This window comes from Halteromyces radiatus (assembly GCF_025201355.1).
Source record: "Halteromyces radiatus strain CBS 162.75 chromosome Unknown BX664scaffold_11, whole genome shotgun sequence".
NCBI classification, from domain to species: domain Eukaryota; kingdom Fungi; phylum Mucoromycota; class Mucoromycetes; order Mucorales; family Cunninghamellaceae; genus Halteromyces; species Halteromyces radiatus.
This window is the reverse complement of record NW_026251697.1, coordinates 426,534-443,971: the sequence shown is the minus strand read 5'-3', so window position 1 is coordinate 443,971 and position 17,438 is coordinate 426,534. Positions and strand designations below refer to the sequence as shown.

Genomic DNA, 17,438 nt, shown 5'->3' with positions numbered 1-17,438 from the left:
ACCTACTTATTATTATCCAAGATATACACCCATATATTATAAAGCATGATCTGGAGTGACAAACAAACGTATCATCTGGTCCTTCTTATAGTCATTGTCTCTATTCTAGTTATTAGTTTTTTTTTTTTTTCTTTTTTGGTTTTTCTTCGTTTGTATACCCTATTCATTTAGTCTTCGATCTATTTGATGTATATAACCTTTTTTTTTTCTCTCTTTTTTATTATTATTATTTTCCTTCTTCTTTGGCTATTGAATAGCTATTTATTCCAATAAAGAATCACCTACTTTTATGATCTTCGTATCTTTCTCACGTGGATAAGCCCAATTATGAACGATGACAATGTGACCCCACAAAAAAAAAGAAAGACCTCCTTCAATTACATCGTGCAATGGTTTTAGTTGCTGTTTATGAACTTTTTTTTTAAAGTTTTGTTTTGCTCAGCCGTCTGTTTTATATCGTTAACCTGTATATACAATACTTTATCCTAACGTGTCTCTGTCTCATTTTAAACATCTATCATATATCCAAAGTAATGATGATTGTCTTTTAATTAAAAAAAAAAAGGAACGGATGTACTCATAAATCTTTACTATCGTGTCTATTCAAAATAATCCTTTGTTTGTTAGCAATGATTACCTTTGTTTGGGTGCCTTGTTACAATATTTGTTTTTACTCCCACACGTGATGAAACATGATATCATCCAATGATTCTTTTTGCCTTGTTGTCAAAATTATCCAATTTTAAAAGCAGAAGAAAGGATGAAAAATAGCAAAGATTATAATCTATATTCTGTAGTAATAATAATAAAAGAGGAATATTCATGTTTGTATTGAATTTGATGAATTCTGGAAAAGATTTGTTCAAAGATCAGCAATGGAAGTTTTAGAAGGAAAGGCGGGCTTGCTTTTTTTTTCCCTCTCCCGTTCTGCAGGACAATCCCTCCTTGTTTCTCTTTCCAAACTGGGAAACGTTTATTTCTACATCGGATCAAAAAAAAAAATACTTCTCCTTTTTTTTTTTTCTATTATCTGTATTCTTCTTTGATTTCATTGACAAACGGTGATGATGATGATTGAATGATGTCGACATCACTAAAAGGAGAACCATCATCATCTATACTAGTAACATTTTGACATCATCATTACCTTTTGTAATCTATCACCTAATTCATCGATGGTTACATTACACAGCATTGAAATAAATAATCGTAATATAAAAAATTAGCATCTTCACCATATCAGGAACAAACACGAAAAAACAATTGAGATGGTCAAGGTACCATGACACGCTTCGACCGGATTTGGCCGGTTATTCTTAAACTTACTGTTATTTCTTTTTCTGATCAGAGCGGTTTAATACAAATCGCATTGATATGCAAGGAGAAAACGATGGAAGTGGGGAAAAAGGAGGGGGGGGGGGACGGAGAAAATGAACATGTGTTTGGAAGAAGATGTTCTCTTTTATCAATAAAAATGTTCTATATGAAACAAAAAGAATACATATCCAAGAATGCATCTACAAAATACATTATCCATCATCAGTTCATCATCATCCGTCGTACCATCATATCATTATCATCGTCATCTTATGATCCTACATCCAACAACCTGTCAACAAAAGGAAACAAAAAAAAAAAAATAGTAACGAATCATCGCAAGAAAAAAAAAAAAAAAAAAAAAGAAATACAGATAATTTTTATTCATAAATATATTATAATCTACAGATCTGTCCTATAATGCATACTTTTCAAAGAGAGCGATAGCTCGACTATAATCTACATTCCCACCACTTAAGACAATACCAATCCGTTTCAATTGTTTTTCCTTGACCAATTTGTGGAAATCTTTATTGTAAAGAGCCACAGCAAGACCAACTGCGGCACTAGGTTCAATACATAGTTTCGCACGACTCCAAAAAAGCTGCATGGCTTGAATGATTTGTTGTTCTGTCACTGTAAAGATATCATCTACATGATCCACTAGTATAGGATAGGTCAATTCACCCACATTGGTCAATAATCCATCAGCTACAGAAGTTGCTCCAACTTGATTACATTGTCGTTGATGTCGTCGTCGTTTTTTTATATCATCATTGGTGGTAAGGACTAACTCATCTTCATCATTGTTGTTGGCATAAAAAGAACGATATGTATCATTGACCATTTCAGGTTCAGCACCAAAGACAGCGAGATTGGAACCAATCGTTTTGGCCGTCACTGCACATCCTGATAACATACCACCTCCACCTACGGGTGCAATCAGACAGTCTAATTTCGTTCCTTCTTCATTTGTTTGAGCTATGAATTCCAAAGCAAGTGTACCTTGTCCTGCCATGACATTGACATTATTGAATGGATGAATAAATGTGGCGCCTGTATCTTGTATCACCTTTTTTGCCTAAAAAAAAAAAAAAAAAAAAAAAAAAGGAAAATGAGGTAAGAAAGAGGAAGTATCTATACTTTTCATTATCTTATCTGTTCTCTACTTACCATTGTTTCACGCGCTTCCAAAGTAGGTTCACATTCTATCACTTTTCCACCATAACCCCGTACAGCATCTTTTTTGACTTGAGGTGCATTATTTGGCATAACTACATAAGCTGGTATTCCACGATCCAAAGCCGCTTTTGCTAAAGCTTGAGCATGATTCCCAGAAGAATGAGTGACAACACCTTTCGCTGCTTCATTATTTGATAATAGATTGACTGCATTGGTAGCTCCTCGTATTTTGAATGCTAAATAAAAAAGAAAAAAAGAAGTAATGATGAGTTATTATTGTTGAGAATAGAGATGTCATACTTACATCCAGTCTTTTGAAGTGGTTCACATTTGAAATATAACTCTATTGGCCATTGACAGTTATCGGATGCAAATAAGTCCAAAAGCGAAGAGGTCATAACAGGAGTCCGATGAACATGAATACGTGCAGCAGCAGCTTGGATATCTTCAATAGTGATAGGTTGAGGCGTCATTAATAATAATATTCGATATGTTAAAAAAAAAAAAAAAAAAAAGAAAAGAAAAGAAAAGAAAAGAAAAAAAAGACTGAATTTCAAATTTTATTCACAAGAAGGGAAAAAAAAAAGGCATAATAATAATAATGAGGTAATTCTAAAGCTGTCACTAAAGACTAAATACTAATCAGATCTCATTCCTGCTGAAGATGGGGAAGATATGGGAGGTGTTGAAGAATAAGGTTGTGGAGGAGGACGATTGAAACCACCAGGAGGAGGAGGAGGTCGATTAAATCCACCAGGAGGGGGAGGTCGATTGAAACCACCAGGAGGAGGAGGTCGAGGTGGGCCACTATAATAAGGACGAGGTGGACCTATTCACAAAAAAAAAAAAAAAGTATTTAAATATTTTTTTTCCCAATATATAAAACAACTTACGATTTAAATGACCAGTAGACATATTCCCAAAAGGTGGATATCCTGCAGGTCTGTTTGAATATGGTGCTTGTGGAAATGGTCGTGGTGGTCCATCTATTTCATAATAATTAAATATTAATCCCTTTAGCTATCACCATTTTATTTTAACTAAAAACTTACACCCAGGAACAAATTGACCATTATATTGAGGTGGTATCACTATAAAATGAAAAATAAAAAACATATTGTTAGAAACCAACTTTGTCCTCTTATGATCCTTTTTTTTTTTTCTTATACCTGCACTTGAATTTTCATACGCTCGTGTGATTTCATTGATAATAGCTTGTGCTTTGTCATGACCAATTTCTAGAAAAGAAAGGTAACTAGATCAGTATATCCACCAACATGTTTAATTCCATCCATTTTACCTTCGTAATATTGTCTAACGTTCAGTATATGATTCTTTCCTGCATTGTGACCTTTTCTTACAGAAGCTAAAATCAATAATGATAACAAGAAAAGTGTGATTGAGTAACTTTTTATTTAATCCAATCTTTTTACTTACGACTATCGTGTGTTAAAAAGACATCGCAATATTCTAAAAATGAAACAAAATAGTAAAGTGTGATTTAAAGTTAGTTTTATTCAGATCGCTTTGTTTTCGTTGATGATGTTTCTTTTGATCTTGTTTTACCACAGTAGTATTTAGGCATCTTTTCTCACAAAAGAAAAGAAAAAAGAAAAAAGTAGAGTAAAAAAGGAAAAAGAAAAAAAAATGTATAAAAAACAATTCAAAAGCTTTGGTCCATTTTGAACGGCGCCAGCTTTTTCTTTTTTTTTTTTTTTTTTTTTCTTTCTTTCGCTTTTGACTTCTCTTCTCCTATGACACCACTTGGTCGAATATACGCGTTTGCCACTGTTACTCGGTTCATTACTGTCTTATTGGGAATATTATCCTACATATATACAGGAAGTTATGATACATCAACAGAGATCGTGTTATCATCCAACCCAGCTTTACACTATTTCAACTTTTTGAATATCTTTGCTAGGTGGGATGCCATCTATTTTGTCCACATTGCAAAACACGGTTATGTCTACGAACAAGAAACTGCATTTTTTCCCTTGTTATCTTATTTGACTCGATATCTATCCCAAACAGGTATGAATGATAATAACAAGAATAATAAACAGTTATTCTATATTTCAAAACTAACAAAAAAAGGTTGTTATTCTTAGTGTTTCTACCGTTACAATCCATACTGGGGGAACAGTATACCATTGTCTTTATTGGTGCTCTCATATCAAATGTATCCTTTGTACTAGCAGCTGGATATCTTTACAAGTATAGAAACCAAACTTAGATCAATATAAAATAGAGGTTAATATCATTCTTTTTTTTTAAGGTTAACACGATCCATTTATCCAACAAATACAAAATTAGCAACATATTCATCTATTGCCTTTTGTCTATCACCACCATCAATGTTTATGTCTGCCTTTTATACGGAATCCATTTTTGCCTTTCTTAGCTTTTTAGGAATGTATCATGTCAGCAAACAACGTTTTTTACTTGGATCTATTATCTGGGGGATTGCTTCTCTGGCCCGATCAAATGCGATCATATACATTGGGTTTTTTATATATGACATTATTATCAAGCGTATTCGATACCATTCCATCAAGGTATACAAAAAAAAAAAAAAAAAAAAGATAAATTCATGTTTATTCTATATCCATACTCGATTTTCTTTTATATATATATATGTAATATAATTAGACTCTTATTATTGGTTTCCTTCAAGTCATGATATATTCATCAATCACATTATCTGGATTTGCAGTCTTCCAATTCTTGATTTATCGACAATATTGTACAGATGATATACTTGAACAACGACCATGGTGTCTCCAACTAGTACCTTTGGCCTATAGCTTTGTTCAGAAAGAATATTGGGGAAATGGATTCCTGGCATACTTTCAAGTCAAACAAATACCAAACTTTTTATTAGCAGCACCTATCATAGGATTGAGCATAGCAGGATTATGGCAATTTATCGCTAAAGATTGGACAAGATGGATAACTCTAGGTGTCATCAATGATGCTTCTGTTGGTAAAGAAGAAGAAGAAAGAAAGAAAAAAAAAAAGGATAAAGATTGACTCTTTTTTTTTGGAATATTATAGATGATACCTCATACACAAGTAATCAAGCCAGTGTCTATATGTATTTATGGACTTTCTTATTATTTTATGCTACTACATGCATGCATGTACAAGTTATTCTTCGGTTCTTCACTTCGTTACCTCCTTTATATTGGTATATTGGTCAATTATGGTATCAAGGTTTCCAAGCCAACCGCTCTTCTCGTGATCACTGGATTGCCCATAGCATCTTATCATATTTTGTATTATATGGTCTTGTAGGAATCATTCTGTTTTCTGCCTTTTTACCCCCAGCCTAGTTTTATTACCTTTTTAGATAGTCAGCTTTGACAAAAAAATGTGATACTCATAGAAATTACTTCATTGTTTTTAATAATATAATACTAGTTCTTTCTTTTTATTGACAAAAAATATATATATAGATGAATAAAAGAGACCAAAACTAGTATTTAAAAAATATGATTATCTAGTTTATTCGTAGAGTAAACCTTGGATGGGAGAAGAGTATTCCTTGACACCGTTGGGGAACCACAAGGCAATTTCACGTTCAGCAGAGTCAACAGCATCGGAAGCGTGGACAATGTTCTTACCACTATAGACAAAGAAAAAGAGGAAGAGTGAGAAACAACAATAGATACATCAAATGTTCTCTTTGTAAACTTACACGCAGATACAGAAGTCACCACGGATGGAACCAGGAAGGGAGTTAAGAGGGTTGGTTTCACCAACCATCTATAGAAACACGACCAAAAAAAAAAAAAATGAAGGGTAAGAAAACAGAAAAAAAAAAAAAAAAAAAGACTATATGATATGATAATATTCATTACCTTGCGACCAGTCTTGACGACTTCCAAACCAGAGAAGACCATACCAACAACGGGACCGGACAACATGTATTCAACCAAAGAAGGGAAGAAAGGCTTGGACTTCAAATCTTGGTACTATAAAAAAAGAAAAGAGAAAATATAAGAGTGATTAGATAATTTTGTTTTAAATAAAAGGAAAGAGTTTCCATATCAATAGAACTTACGTGTTCTTCAAGACGTTCCTTGGTGGGGTGGATCAATTCAAGGGCAAGGAGTTGATAACCACGTTGTTCGAAACGCTTGAGGATTTCACCAACCAAACCACGTTGGACACCATCGGGCTTAACCATAACATAAGTGCGTTCCATTTTAAATAATATTTTTTTCTTTGAAGATAGAGAAGAAAAAGAAGAAAAAAAAGAAAAAAAGTAAACAAAAAAATTTTATACGTATTTTCACTCGGTGCCTTAGGGATTGGATCACCGCATAGGACGGGTGCACTTTTTTTCTTTGATACAGTCCCCAATAATTACTATCTATTAAAGTCAATGGAAACAAAATAACTAGATAATCTACGGTCAACTATATATAATTTTACTCATATAAGTGTTGTAAAATGGAAATCATGAAAATAATATGATTATCTCTATATACAAAAAATTATCGGTGACCAAATCTTTTTCAACTAAATCTAGCTGAGAAATTTGAAAAAGAGTATTTGTTGTGTCTGTGTGTGCGTGCATGTATGTAATCCAATAATATCTTATGAGTTCACCATGTGGAAAGGGAAAAAAAAAGATATACTGATGATGAGAAAAATTTCATTCATGCAAAAAAAAAAAAAAAAAAAAAAAAAAATCTATCACAAAAAAAAAACCAAATTGGTGCCAAAGAAGCCAAAAAAAAAAAAAAAGTGGCTTGTACTGTTTCTTTGACCTTTTGGAATCGGTGACAGAAAAAAAAAACTCACATTTTTCAATCCATTTCCTTTTTCTTTTTTTTTTTTTTCTCTTTCTTTATTACCTTCTCTTTTTATAAATCATATATTATTACACACATATCATGAGACTTATCACTCACAACATGTTACAGTGCCACGTTAAGGACTGCAATACAAATAACTTTCCTCTCCGATTTGAAGATGCTGAAGTGGAATTGATTGAAGCAGATTACAACCCTACCTTTTTGGTCAATATGCTTCCAAAGATAGAATGGGAAGCTCTTGCTAATACTGCTGTTCAGGTAAATAAAATAAAAATAGGAAAGGTTGATAAACTAATTGACCTTGTTTTTATTATTACTCTAGCTTGGTATCAATAATGTTCCTTCTCAAGTACCAGAGAACGCTGCTGAAAATGAAGAATTTTTGAAAGCTTTACACAACTTGTTACTTGAAGTAAGTTAAATATACTGCGATTTTTTTTTTTTATTATTTTATGAACTTACCCTTCTCTTTATTCTTAAAGACTCATGTACAACAAGGTAAAATGGTATGCAATAATTGTCAGCATGTTTACAATATCAAGGATGGTATTCCCAATATGCTGTTAGCTGAACACGAAATCTAGATATAGACCCACCTTCTGTCTCTCACTCTCTTTTTTTTTTCATTATACATACTATCATCATTCCCTCTTCTCTCTTGTTTTTTTTTTTTATTCTCTACAGTCTTGTTTCTTTTTTATTATTATTATTCTGCATGCTTGTCAACTAATAAAGAATATGTACATCAACAATATAAATTTCTCTTTTTTCTTTATTCAATATGATATTCAACTTTTTTTTAACTAACTAATAACTAATTCTACTAGGTTATCAATCATCTAGCAGCAAAGGGTTCAGCAGAGGATTGAGCTTTACGTTGTTGTAAGCGTTGTCGACGACGTTCTTTTTTTTCAGCATCGATGGGTAGTGCACTAGGTGTTTGATCAACGGCGGATAATGGAGGCCATTCAATATTTTCTTTTTCCTTTTCCTTTTGAAGCGAGTCTTCACGTTGTTTTCGTCGTTGTTGAATGTCATTGTATACAGACCATGATGCAGATGATGAGAGTTCATCCGTATGTTCTTGTTGTTCTTCCAAAGCATCAGCATAACAAAGGAAGGATTGATCATCAGGATAAGTGGCTTGAGCATCATCATAGGCTTGATCAGAGGCTTCAGTCGTCATTCCCGCTTGAGGATGATGATTCAATGCTTTTTGATCAATACCCTCCGTTGCGTCTGTTGTCTCTTGAGCCCATGATTTCACATCTTCTTCGTTTTCCCCTTGTTGTACACGGTCATATGTATCATCGGAAGGTGCCATTTCAGGTGGTGATTGCCCTCCTGCTATCAATGATGATGATAATGCTGATGATGATAATTGTTGCATTTTTTTATCTTTCTCTTCAGTGGATGATGGGGTTAGTTCCATGGAAGGAAAGAGAATATCCATTACCTTGTCTGTCCAGGAATCATTTTCATGCTGATCACCATACTCATTGATTGTATCTGCTACCTTGTCGATCAAATTTCTATCATCTCCGCCAGCCATCAATGATGTTCTTCGAATAGCTAATAAAAATAAATAAATAAATAAATAATATATATTAGTATTTTAATATTCGAAAGTTAATCAATTATATTTTTTTTTTTTTGCTTTACCTTTCTTTGCCGAATCGTTGATACGATCAATCCAAGAATCTCGACGTTCATCCTTTACATTAGATCGAGCACCTCCACCATATTCTACATCCACATTGGCACTAAGACGTAAATTACGTCGATGTCTTTGTTGTTGTGCTCTCGTAGGTACCGCAGAATGAAAAGGATGAATTTCATGACTAGATTGTTGACCCTGTTGATCATCCACAGATGGTTGTGGTGATACCTTGACTTTTTCTTCAGATTGTTGTTCTTTCTGATCAATCATCACCCTAATATGATTATTGTAAAAAGAAGGAAAAGAGAAAAGAAGAAGAAAAAAAAAAAAAGAAAGAGAGAGAACATTTGCCTTAACATGGGTCGCTTTACTGCATGAAAGTAGCGGAGTCCAATCAAATAGATGCTTTCATTTGTCATGTTGTTGAAAAAAAAAAGAAAGACCTTTTTTTTCGCCAAGTAGGACTAGTTTTCCTTTTTCAATCGAAAAGATATAAATTCATCCACTTCGCTGCTTGGCAAGCATCAACCTAATAAAGGAAAGGATTCATCATCTTTACTTTCAAAGTGATTTAGATACTAACTCTGGAGCGGTAATTGAAAGACTTGGTTGTTGTACATCCATCCCTCACGATGTGTCAGTGGATAAAAAGAGTACAAATATATGATAATAATAATTGTAGTTATATTTCTGTTGATCATCTATGTTATATATTTCCCTTTTTTTTTTTTTTTTACTTTTCAAATAATAGGGAGTCTATTTTCTTTTTGAGCTTATTACGATATACACACACAAAAAAAAAAAGTCAAATGGTTGCCAAGACAGTGTGGAATTTATTTTTAGCCAATCGCTTTTTACCGATCTTTTTTTTTTAAATATCAGCACAGTTCCTTTTAGTTTTACTACTTTGCTTTTTTTTTCCCCTTTTTCTTTTTTTTTTTACTTTTCCTTTTTTTTTTTTTTTTTTTGTCCTTTTGATTACCTTTTTATTATAGTTATTTGATAACCTTGGGATGCGACATTTATTTGGAAAAGAACACAAAGAACAAAAATCAATTAAACTTTTGAAAAAACTACAACTTGAAGAAGATCAAAAATGGCAAGAAGAATTGCAACGACGTTTGGAACAAGAAGAAAAAGATGCTGCTTTTGCTCGTGAATTACAAGAACAAATGTCTGCTGAAGAATCTACAACTACACCAACAACAATAACAACTACTAATAGTACTACAACTAACATATCACCAGTCAGTAGTCCAATAGCAATGACTTCCTCTTCATTGTCTTCTCCACCTCCTTTGCCTGTTAAGCCTATCGCATATCATTCAGGTAATATATTTAAAAGTGTTATAAAAAAAAAAATAAAAGGTATCAATCTTTTTTTTTTTATTTGTTTATGTAGAACCCTCTTCGTCTACTTCATCCAATAGCAGTAATATCGATCATCGCTCTCGACCTCAAGTAGGATCTTCATCATCGACTGCCCAACGTGACGTCCCTCCTCCTCCATACCAAAACGGTCAACCAAAATTACCTCCACGAGAAAGAACAGTATCCCAAGTGTCACAGTATATACCATCAACTCCCAACTTTTCATCGAATACATCTACAGCAGCATCAGCTCCACCACAACCAACAACTTCACGCGTTACTCAACAAGAATGTTATCGACCTGCTCTCAATACTGCAGTGACTCCAGGTATTGGTCACCAAGTATTGAATCCCCAACCTTATTATCCTGGAACCCCACAGCCTCAAAGTCAAGTCTATCCAGTTTCCACTCCTCAAATACCACCAACTACACCAATGCCACCTACTACTTATGTCGATCAACATCATCCTCGTCGTGATCCTGCCATGTTGATCATACCACCTCGTAAGGAAAAACAACCTTCTCACAACTACTCTCCTGTCACCACAACTGTATCCAGTACGATACCTATGCCTGAACCAACGCGTACCAATTCACCGTTCTATTATTCCACAACTTACTCTTCTTCGTCTTCCTCTTCCAACTTGACTTCAACTCCAATGAATACAACATCTCGACCATCGTCATCGTCAACATCAGTAGCAGCAGCAGCAGCAGCAACAACAACAACAACAACAACGGCAATAATAGAACCTCAGCGTATACATACACCAGCACCTATTAACAATTTTCATTCTTTACCCACAACCAACGCTATTTCTTCACATACGATGACCAACTCAGCAATACATGTTTCGCCAAAAATAACAAATAGTCTACCAGTCACGAACTCGTATTTGATACAATCTGGACTCAAGCCTGATCAAAAAATGGAAAATCACAAAGAAGAAAGTGACAATAGAAAGATGCCATCAAATATGATCTTACCCACAAAGACATTAGAGGGAACGAACAATGATAATGTTGACGATGACGATGAGGAAGAAGAAAATGGATCTTTGGTCTGGGAACGAAATGATGGACGTATGATGTCTAGTACTCCATCTACCAAATCTGCTACCGTTACTACCACCACCACAGCCATGTTGCATACCAACGAAAAAACTGCCTCGACTTTTGATGGGATTGATCATCATGAAAAACATATTGTTACTAATGAAACGAATGAAGATTATGACTCTGGATCTGGATCTGATGGCGAGGAGGAGGATGATGATGGACATGATGACGCGATCGATCCGTTTGATATCAATGCCGACGATAATGTGATTATTCATCAATATACCAAATCAACACCAACACCACAATTCTATGCCCAAAATAACAATGATGATAATGTCGATCCGTTTGCTGATACTTTTGCTGTGGACTCCAACAAGTCAGAATATTTACTTCATGAACGATCAAAATCAGCTGGTGTCATCGATGTTAAGCCCATGTTTCAAATGAACAACAAAACATCCACCATTGCCAAGGTTCATGATCCACTATTGATGAGGGCGACTGGTGCTACATCTTCTTCTCAACCCACAAGACCAGCATCCACACTTCCATGGACCTCCACCTCTTTCGCTTCATCTTCAATAACTCTATCGACTACAACACCATCTATTGGTTCCACCATCCCAAGACCTGCATCTGTATACCAACATCCTTTACATCAACAAAAGAACGATGATGAAGATGATTTGATTACTCTGGACAGCGATGATATTCAACCTGTGATACCTACCAATGTTTTACGTGCTGGTGCTCCTCCTAATCTACAATCTATGATCAATCAAGTAACGGCTGAAGGTAAAGGAGGAAAAAGAAAAAAAAAGAAAGAAAAAGTGATAATATATTATTCGTTGTTAACTCCTTTTTTTTTTTTTCTGTATTCAGTTCCATCGAATGAATTTGGATATTATCATTATCAAACAGATAAACCTGGAGGAGAAAAAGAAGAAATAGAAGAAATCATTGTCAAAGCATTACCAAAGCTACCAAAATGTAAGTATAAAAGAAACTGGAACAGTTTCATCATACACTTTTTTTTTTTTTTACTTACTCTTTTATTGATAGCTAATCCTGATCATCGACATATCACTGTACCAAGTGTGATTGAAAATCAACGAGTTTGGATTCGTGTACATCCTACAGATACAGGCAAAGCATTGGCATCTCGCATTCATATTGTAGCCACCTATAAGACTCGTAAAATTCTCAGTATCACTACTGATAAAGGACGAAATATCCCTCTGGACGAAACACCTGTTTTCACTGATTGGGCTGGTGTGATGGAAATGGAAGATGGAGCTCCTTGGAAAGTGGAATGGACTGTCATGGATCATAATCTTTGGGAAGGACCAAAAGAATTCTTACGTTACTTGAAGACATCTTTACGCTCTTGAAATGATTTTTCCTTAATATATATTAGTTTATTTAATACACACTCTTTTATCATTTTCTTTTATATTATTATTATTATTCACATTTCATTTCATCATATCACTTTATATATAGTTTTGTAGTCATATCATTGTTTTTCAATAAAAAGAAACATTTTTTTTCTAACATCATCCACCTTAATTTTGCTAGGATCTTTTGTATGATGTTTATCGCTTATTACACCAAGTCTATGATGAAAATTTCGAGGCCACTAAAAAAAAAAAATGAAATGAATTTTTGCATTTTACAGCCAAAAATTTCAAACTCCTCAGCCAAATTTTGGCTGTAAAATCCAATCGCCAGGGAGTCCTCAGGCAATTTTTCAAAAAATCGATGAATTCTTTTGGCATGTATTGCACGTTAGTTGGTAAGGTAAGCAATAAAACGGGATTAGATGAGTTCAATCACTTTTTTAAGAGGAATCCAACGGTGGTAACTTTATTAGATGATGACCATTATTGGATGAAGGATGAGTATTCCTATTTTCTTTTTCTTTTTCTCTTTTTTTTTTCTCTTTTTTTTTGTTGTGCTGTACAAATTGGAAGAAAAGATATACTTGTTACTGAGACAAACGAAAGAGAATGATTTTATTTATGTTCAGTCCGAATTTGGTGCTGTGATGATCATTTTTGATCGAGTTACAAAGGCATACAGTCATTACCTTTTCACTATTTTTTTTTTCTAAGAAAGACCAAATAAATAGATCAAGACTGAGCCGATCTTGAACCGATTTCAATGGAATCCAATGATATCCGTTATTTACTTAAAAAATTTCTAATTCAAGATCTTATTACATCCTATTTTATTCGAAAGGAATGATCATAAAATGAATATATAACTATCACCATTTTTCTTCGAAATCATCGTCCTATATCAACCATAGAAAAAACTACAGAAAATCATCATCGTTTAAACTTAAAAGTATCAGAGACAGAAAATGTTGATCAAAGGAAAACTTCTGTTTTGGTCATCAGGTGCAAGTGCGACCATTAAAAGTCGCTAAAATAAAAAAAAAATCAGGAACTCTTCTCATGAGATCACCTTGCATTTCTTTATTTTTATTTTTTTATTGAAGAAAAAAAAAATATCATCAAACTTTGAGTGATAAGAAATCAAAAGTAAAAAAGAAAGATTTACTTCATATGATATGGAAGGGTATCTTGATTGTATGTAAGTATATAAACGTACCAGCGATGATAAGAGAGATACGGTTTTAGCTGAGTGTGAACTCGATTTGTACAAGGCATATAGTGTGAGAGAATTTGTGGCTTTCGTTTTCTTTTTTTTTTTTGCAGATAAAAAAAAGTTCATTCTTTTTTTCTTCTTCTTATTCTTTTTCCTTTTTCTTTCTGGTTTAAAACTCCCACATATCATATAACCATGGATCCCTCAAAATGGATTGATGTCAATATTGACAAGAATCATTATTCTCTTGATCATTTTGTTATTCCTAAACACTACGAACAAGACCTTTCTAGTATTTTGATTCCTCATGGTGTTATCATGGTAATATATGAGATAAAAAAAAAAAAAAAGAGAATATCTCACTCATTTGATAATATAGGACCGTGTTCAAAAATTGGCGCGTCTTATTGTAGATGAAAACGATGGACCTTTAGGTAAAAAGAAAGAGAGAGAAAAAGAAAACCATTATCTCTAAGTCTCATATATAATTATTAGTTGTATGCTGTATTTTGAAGGGTGGACATCAATATTTTGCTGATTTGGTCAATTGTATCAAGAAACTTACAACTACCGATGGTCAAACTGTACCTTTAAGTTTGGAATTTATTCGTGTCAAGTCTTATGAAAATGACAAATCTGTTGGTGTAAACATCTCTTTAACTGAAAATGAACTCAAAGACTTTGAAGGAAAGGTAACTCTTTAGAGAACAAATAAAAAAAGAAAGGATGGAAAATGAAACATTTTTTTCTTCTTCTTTTGTTTGGTGATATCTCATTCTTTTTTTTTTTTTTTTTGTAGAATATTCTTATTGTTGAAGATATTATCGATACTGGCAAAACAATGGTTGCCTTATTAGAACGTCTTCAAACTTACAAACCCAAGACTGTTAAGGTTACTAGCTTGTTGATCAAAAAGACAGAACGAAGTAATGGTTATATTCCTCACTATGTTGGCTTTGCTATCCCTGATGCCTTTGTGGTTGGTTATGCTTTGGATTACAATGAATACTTCCGTGATTTGGATCATATCTGTGTCATTAGCGTAAGTGGAAAACAAAAAAGAATGGATTGGATATACTAATAGATTTGTTGATATAGGAACATGGCAAGAAGGCATATGCTGTATGATAGTTTAGTTGAAATTCAGTTTATAGCTGGAATGATGGTAGATTGGAATAATAATAAAAAGAAATATTTATAGTCAATGATTATTTGTATAAATCAAGCTTTTGTTACCTTGGATTTTTTTTTTTTTAGTCAACAGGATATGATGATGATGATGGACAATGAAATGGAGGTAGAAGGGATGGGATAACAGGGAGGTGATAACGTGGGAAAGAGAGGGAGAATAAAGAATTGCATGGCGGGTTTTGTAGTCATCAGGTACAAGGATCAATGCGTGCATATATATATTTTTTATAGATATTGACCAGCAAATTGAAGTTTTAGTTTATTAATATAAATAGTTAAATAGATAATAATGATTAGGATGAGGTATAAAAAAAAAAAAAGGAAGGAGATGAATAAATAAGAAAACATAGAAAACAAAAATAAAATCTAGTATATAAAAGCATAAGTGGGATATATGGGATATAAAAATGAAATAGAAAATTTGGCATGCAGAATAATGAAAATATAAAAATTGGACCATAAAACTAAAAACTAAATCAATCAAGGTATCCATCTATCTATAAATAAGATAGCAAATAAAGTAAAATAAATAAATAAAAAAAAAAAGATGATGATGATTCTAAAAGAGAGTAGGTAAGGATAAATCACGAGGATCAACAAATTCAGAGACACTGGTATTAGAAGAAGGAAAGAAAAAATCAGAGAGTAAAGGGACTTGTTCAAACAAAGGTAGATAAGCATCCGTATTAGCATCCACAGAATTATCAACATAGGAACAGTCAGAATCAGGTTGTTTGATAAAATCAAAGTCATTTAGTTGTTGATTGATCCAAGACATATCTGTTGACAAAGGAGGATAAGATAACAGATCATTATTATTGATGATGTTGTCCAAGGAAAAGTATAAAGAATCGTATTGTGGTGATTGATGGCTGGAAGATACCGAGGATGAAGAGAAAGATGACATACTAGCTGTAGAAGGAGATGATGATGAAGAAGAACCTGGTGATGATGAGGATGGTGACATTGTCATATCATCATTAGTATCAACTGCAGTGTTGTTAAGATTTTCTGTGTCACCTAACCACGGTTTCAGAAGATGTGCCTTTGCTTTTGCTTTTCGTTGACGTGTCATGAGATCTTCTTTATGATGATAGGGTCGAGTTTGACGTTCGGATTTTTTGGTAGGAGAGTATTTGTAATTAGGGTATCTAGATGATGATGATGATGATGATTTAGTTATTGTGATTTATATTGAATTATTAACATTTTTTTTTCTTTTTACCGTTTAGCATGTTCAACTTTTGCTGCAGCAGCGATGGCACGATAAGGAGCTTTATCTTCCTCAGAAGCTTCTTTCCACCATTTAGCAATGATCTTGGAAATATCACGATGATTCAATTGAGATGATTTGGAAGAAATTTCTCGGTACTTGTCCAATCGAAAAGCCATAAAACAATTGATGGGTCGAGGGATTTTGGTATCATTCTTGATATATTTTTTAGTCTTGGCATACTTGGCTGCAGTCATGATGATATTAAATAAAGTAAAAGAAATAAATTAAAGATGAGTTAAAAAAAAAAAAAAGAAACGAAAAGAATTTGCATAATATATATATGTTTTCTGGTTAATCATCCCCCTCTCCAAAAATGAACAAGGGGAAAAAAGACACACATATAAAGTACAATAGTAAAAAAAAAAAAAATTCTGTGCGTAAGTGCACCAAACCTTATGATCTGGTGAAGTAACCTACTAGGGGGGGTGAAGGAGAGGTTCTTTTTTTTCTTGATACATCATCAATAAGAGTAGAAGGAAACTTACTGCTTTGTGCAAGAAAAAAAAAGTGGGCAAACTGATCGTCCAGCCAATCAAAAAGCTTAATGACATGGCACTTCGTCATGCAACTTTAAGCGGGTCGTTTAAACAAATTTTTTTTAGAGCCTGGTTGTCTACCCTTTTTGGTCAATCTCCGGAAAATAATATTTTTACTCGATTAGGAAGCCTTTCTAACTCTTATATCAAATTGAATATCGATCAGATCTTTTTTTTTTTTCATTGTTTGCTCTAATAAATGGTTAATTGTAAGAATCATTGCATTAAGGCAAAAATGTAAAACAAAGAAAACAAAATGATCATCATTCTTATTTTCTTACAATAGACGATGAAATGATCAAAACTTTCAATCACTACAATATGATAATAATAATTTTTTTTTTAAAAAAAAAAGACTTTGTATATGTCATCATTCTTTTTTTTTTTTTTTTTTTTTTGCAGG

The 17,438-nt window shown here is 33.2% G+C and overlaps 8 protein-coding genes across 8 annotated transcripts; 4 read left to right on the top strand and 4 right to left on the bottom strand.

Annotated features, from left to right (window-relative positions):
- Positions 1-1,676: 1,676 nt before the first annotated feature.
- BX664DRAFT_343618 (tryptophan synthase beta subunit-like PLP-dependent enzyme) lies at positions 1,677-3,004 on the bottom strand. Its single transcript, XM_051547341.1, has 3 exons — positions 2,804-3,004; positions 2,491-2,735; positions 1,677-2,398 (listed from the first exon to the last, which is right to left on the bottom strand). Exons 1-3 carry the CDS (start codon positions 2,970-2,972, stop codon positions 1,733-1,735), a joined length of 1,080 nt encoding a protein of 359 aa, XP_051396085.1. The 5' UTR covers positions 2,973-3,004; the 3' UTR covers positions 1,677-1,732.
- A 295-nt stretch (positions 3,005-3,299) lies between these two features.
- Positions 3,300-4,131, bottom strand: BX664DRAFT_44770 (U1 zinc finger-domain-containing protein). The gene is made up of 6 exons (XM_051549583.1): positions 4,066-4,131; positions 3,937-3,969; positions 3,800-3,865; positions 3,669-3,737; positions 3,393-3,590; positions 3,300-3,328 (listed from the first exon to the last, which is right to left on the bottom strand). Exons 1-5 carry the CDS (start codon positions 4,082-4,084, stop codon positions 3,523-3,525), a joined length of 255 nt encoding a protein of 84 aa, XP_051396084.1. The 5' UTR covers positions 4,085-4,131; the 3' UTR covers positions 3,300-3,328; positions 3,393-3,522.
- A 92-nt stretch (positions 4,132-4,223) lies between these two features.
- BX664DRAFT_343613 (GPI mannosyltransferase 2) lies at positions 4,224-5,968 on the top strand. The gene is made up of 5 exons (XM_051547340.1): positions 4,224-4,533; positions 4,611-4,716; positions 4,778-5,057; positions 5,152-5,485; positions 5,557-5,968. Exons 1-5 carry the CDS (start codon positions 4,254-4,256, stop codon positions 5,832-5,834), a joined length of 1,278 nt encoding a protein of 425 aa, XP_051396083.1. The 5' UTR covers positions 4,224-4,253; the 3' UTR covers positions 5,835-5,968.
- BX664DRAFT_343610 (nucleoside diphosphate kinase) lies at positions 5,902-6,737 on the bottom strand. The gene is made up of 4 exons (XM_051547339.1): positions 6,566-6,737; positions 6,363-6,476; positions 6,200-6,267; positions 5,902-6,127 (listed from the first exon to the last, which is right to left on the bottom strand). The coding sequence occupies exons 1-4, from the start codon at positions 6,707-6,709 to the stop codon at positions 6,007-6,009; spliced, it is 447 nt and encodes a 148-aa protein (XP_051396082.1). The 5' UTR covers positions 6,710-6,737; the 3' UTR covers positions 5,902-6,006.
- Positions 6,738-7,340: 603 nt separating this feature from the next.
- BX664DRAFT_343609 (uncharacterized protein) lies at positions 7,341-8,083 on the top strand. The gene is made up of 3 exons (XM_051547338.1): positions 7,341-7,583; positions 7,648-7,737; positions 7,808-8,083. The coding sequence occupies exons 1-3, from the start codon at positions 7,404-7,406 to the stop codon at positions 7,907-7,909; spliced, it is 372 nt and encodes a 123-aa protein (XP_051396081.1). The 5' UTR covers positions 7,341-7,403; the 3' UTR covers positions 7,910-8,083.
- A 1,861-nt stretch (positions 8,084-9,944) lies between these two features.
- Positions 9,945-12,978, top strand: BX664DRAFT_343600 (uncharacterized protein). The gene is made up of 2 exons (XM_051547337.1): positions 9,945-10,314; positions 10,388-12,978. The coding sequence occupies exons 1-2, from the start codon at positions 9,999-10,001 to the stop codon at positions 12,808-12,810; spliced, it is 2,739 nt and encodes a 912-aa protein (XP_051396080.1). The 5' UTR covers positions 9,945-9,998; the 3' UTR covers positions 12,811-12,978.
- A 1,222-nt stretch (positions 12,979-14,200) lies between these two features.
- BX664DRAFT_343598 (phosphoribosyltransferase-like protein) lies at positions 14,201-15,257 on the top strand. Its single transcript, XM_051547336.1, has 5 exons — positions 14,201-14,353; positions 14,412-14,466; positions 14,528-14,724; positions 14,832-15,074; positions 15,131-15,257. Exons 1-5 carry the CDS (start codon positions 14,228-14,230, stop codon positions 15,158-15,160), a joined length of 651 nt encoding a protein of 216 aa, XP_051396079.1. The 5' UTR covers positions 14,201-14,227; the 3' UTR covers positions 15,161-15,257.
- Positions 15,258-15,705: 448 nt separating this feature from the next.
- On the bottom strand, positions 15,706-16,798 carry BX664DRAFT_369490 (uncharacterized protein). Its single transcript, XM_051548616.1, has 2 exons — positions 16,449-16,798; positions 15,706-16,374 (listed from the first exon to the last, which is right to left on the bottom strand). The coding sequence occupies exons 1-2, from the start codon at positions 16,691-16,693 to the stop codon at positions 15,783-15,785; spliced, it is 837 nt and encodes a 278-aa protein (XP_051396078.1). The 5' UTR covers positions 16,694-16,798; the 3' UTR covers positions 15,706-15,782.
- Between the last annotated feature and the right edge of the window lie 640 nt (positions 16,799-17,438).